The 1,517-nt window shown below is 60.6% G+C and overlaps 1 protein-coding gene across 1 annotated transcript in view; it reads right to left on the bottom strand.

Moving 5' to 3' along the window:
- ABCA13 (ATP binding cassette subfamily A member 13) overlaps positions 1–1,517 on the bottom strand; it is a 147,718-nt gene that overhangs the window by 42,577 nt on the left and 103,624 nt on the right. Inside the window, exon 42 of the mRNA XM_025046516.1 lies at positions 997–1,069. Coding sequence (XP_024902284.1) covers positions 997–1,069 — 73 coding nt within the window. The remainder of the gene's footprint in view (positions 1–996; positions 1,070–1,517) is intronic.

Below are 1,517 nucleotides of genomic sequence, written 5' to 3'. Positions count from 1 at the left end.
GGCCGCCACCACGGGGGCCACCACCACGGGGGCCACCACCACGGGGGCCACCACCACGCCCGTGGGAGAAACCGGGCTGAAGTAATTCTGCCGTCCTGAGCATCCGTCCTACGTTTCCTTTGCCCTGTCAAGAAGCTGGGTGAAGGAACAGCTTTTTCCGCCAGCTCCTTTCTCGGGGGCAGCGCTGGGCCAAGGCTGGGCCCCCGGGGCCCCCGCACAGTTCAATGTCCCCACCCACCGTACGCGAATCCTGCAACCTGCACACTTCAGTGGAGGGAGGGAAAGCAAAGCATCACCAGAGCTTTTACTTCGTTAAATAAATCGCTTTGTTTTTCGAGAGAAGACTAAAGCGAAACTACATAATTAATTTTTATTAATCTTCCTTACTGAGACCGTTAATAATTATTACGTCTGGAGCTAACTGCCAGCAAGACTCATAGGCAAAATGTGTCACCACAAATTAGAGAACCACATTGCCAGTGTTGCGTTATTGTCTGGATTTTTATATTTATCGCTTAAAACGTGCCCTTCCGGCCTTACTGTGTCGCTAACGGTTTTTATCACTTGCCCCGTTTGCTGCACCCAGAACTGTAAATTCCGAGACGAGGGCCAGACCCCGCGGCAACCCCGGCTCCTACAATAGCACCACATCCCCGTAAACGAGATAACCGAGAGTCACGCACGGCAAGAGGGAACGTGCTCATGACAAAGACAGGCTTTATCGAAGTTCCATGGAAGGTCATCTCGCCTCGGCATCTGGGGCGGTCTCTCCCCACGGGCAAGCCCGGCTTCCCCACCGCCCACCGAGGGTCGAAGAGGGGGCCCCGTGGGACCCACCGAGCCCGCCCTGGGCAGACGCCCACTTCCCGTAACGAAGCTTTGCCAAGAAGCGGCTCGCTCACCGGGTTCACAAAGCGAAGGTTTTATAAATGAAGTCAACGAATCGTCATGACTCGAGGTTTAGACTTAGAGAGACACGGAAGCCATGACACCTACCGAGCAGCCACAGGAGCCCTGGTCATCCGGGCGAGGCGGGGGACCCGCGCGCCAGCAGGAGGAGGAATTGGTCCTGAGGAGGCAAAGGGGAGAGCGGGGTGACCCTCCGGGCCGCGGGGCTCCTGCGTTCCAGGCGGGGCCCCATCGGAGACGCTCGCAGACAGGCCGTGGCTCCCGGGGCGGAGGCGGAGCTCACGCCTGCCCACACGGCGCCAGCTGCCGATCTGGCGACAGTGCTTTTCACGGCGACGGAACATTCCCGACTCGACTCGGCGGCGCCCTGCGGTAGAGGCCACAGTGCCCGGCTCCCTGGGACTGGCCGGCCTGAGGCCACCGCTCTCGGGCCCAGGCGCCTTCCACCAGCACAGCCGGTGCCAGACACAGAGCGGTGCTCGCTTCTGTTCCCGTGTGACACGGCGATGCGGTCGCACGGAACGGACAAGCGGTTAAGCGGTTATCCACCCTGCGCGTGAAGAGGGCCGTGCGGCGGAACGTGCCATGCGGCGACCGCGGCCGGGGTC

Source organism: Pteropus alecto, unplaced genomic scaffold, assembly GCF_000325575.1.
Source record: "Pteropus alecto unplaced genomic scaffold, ASM32557v1 scaffold214, whole genome shotgun sequence".
Lineage (NCBI taxonomy): Eukaryota > Metazoa > Chordata > Mammalia > Chiroptera > Pteropodidae > Pteropus > Pteropus alecto.
This window is presented reverse-complemented; position numbering and strand designations above follow the sequence as displayed.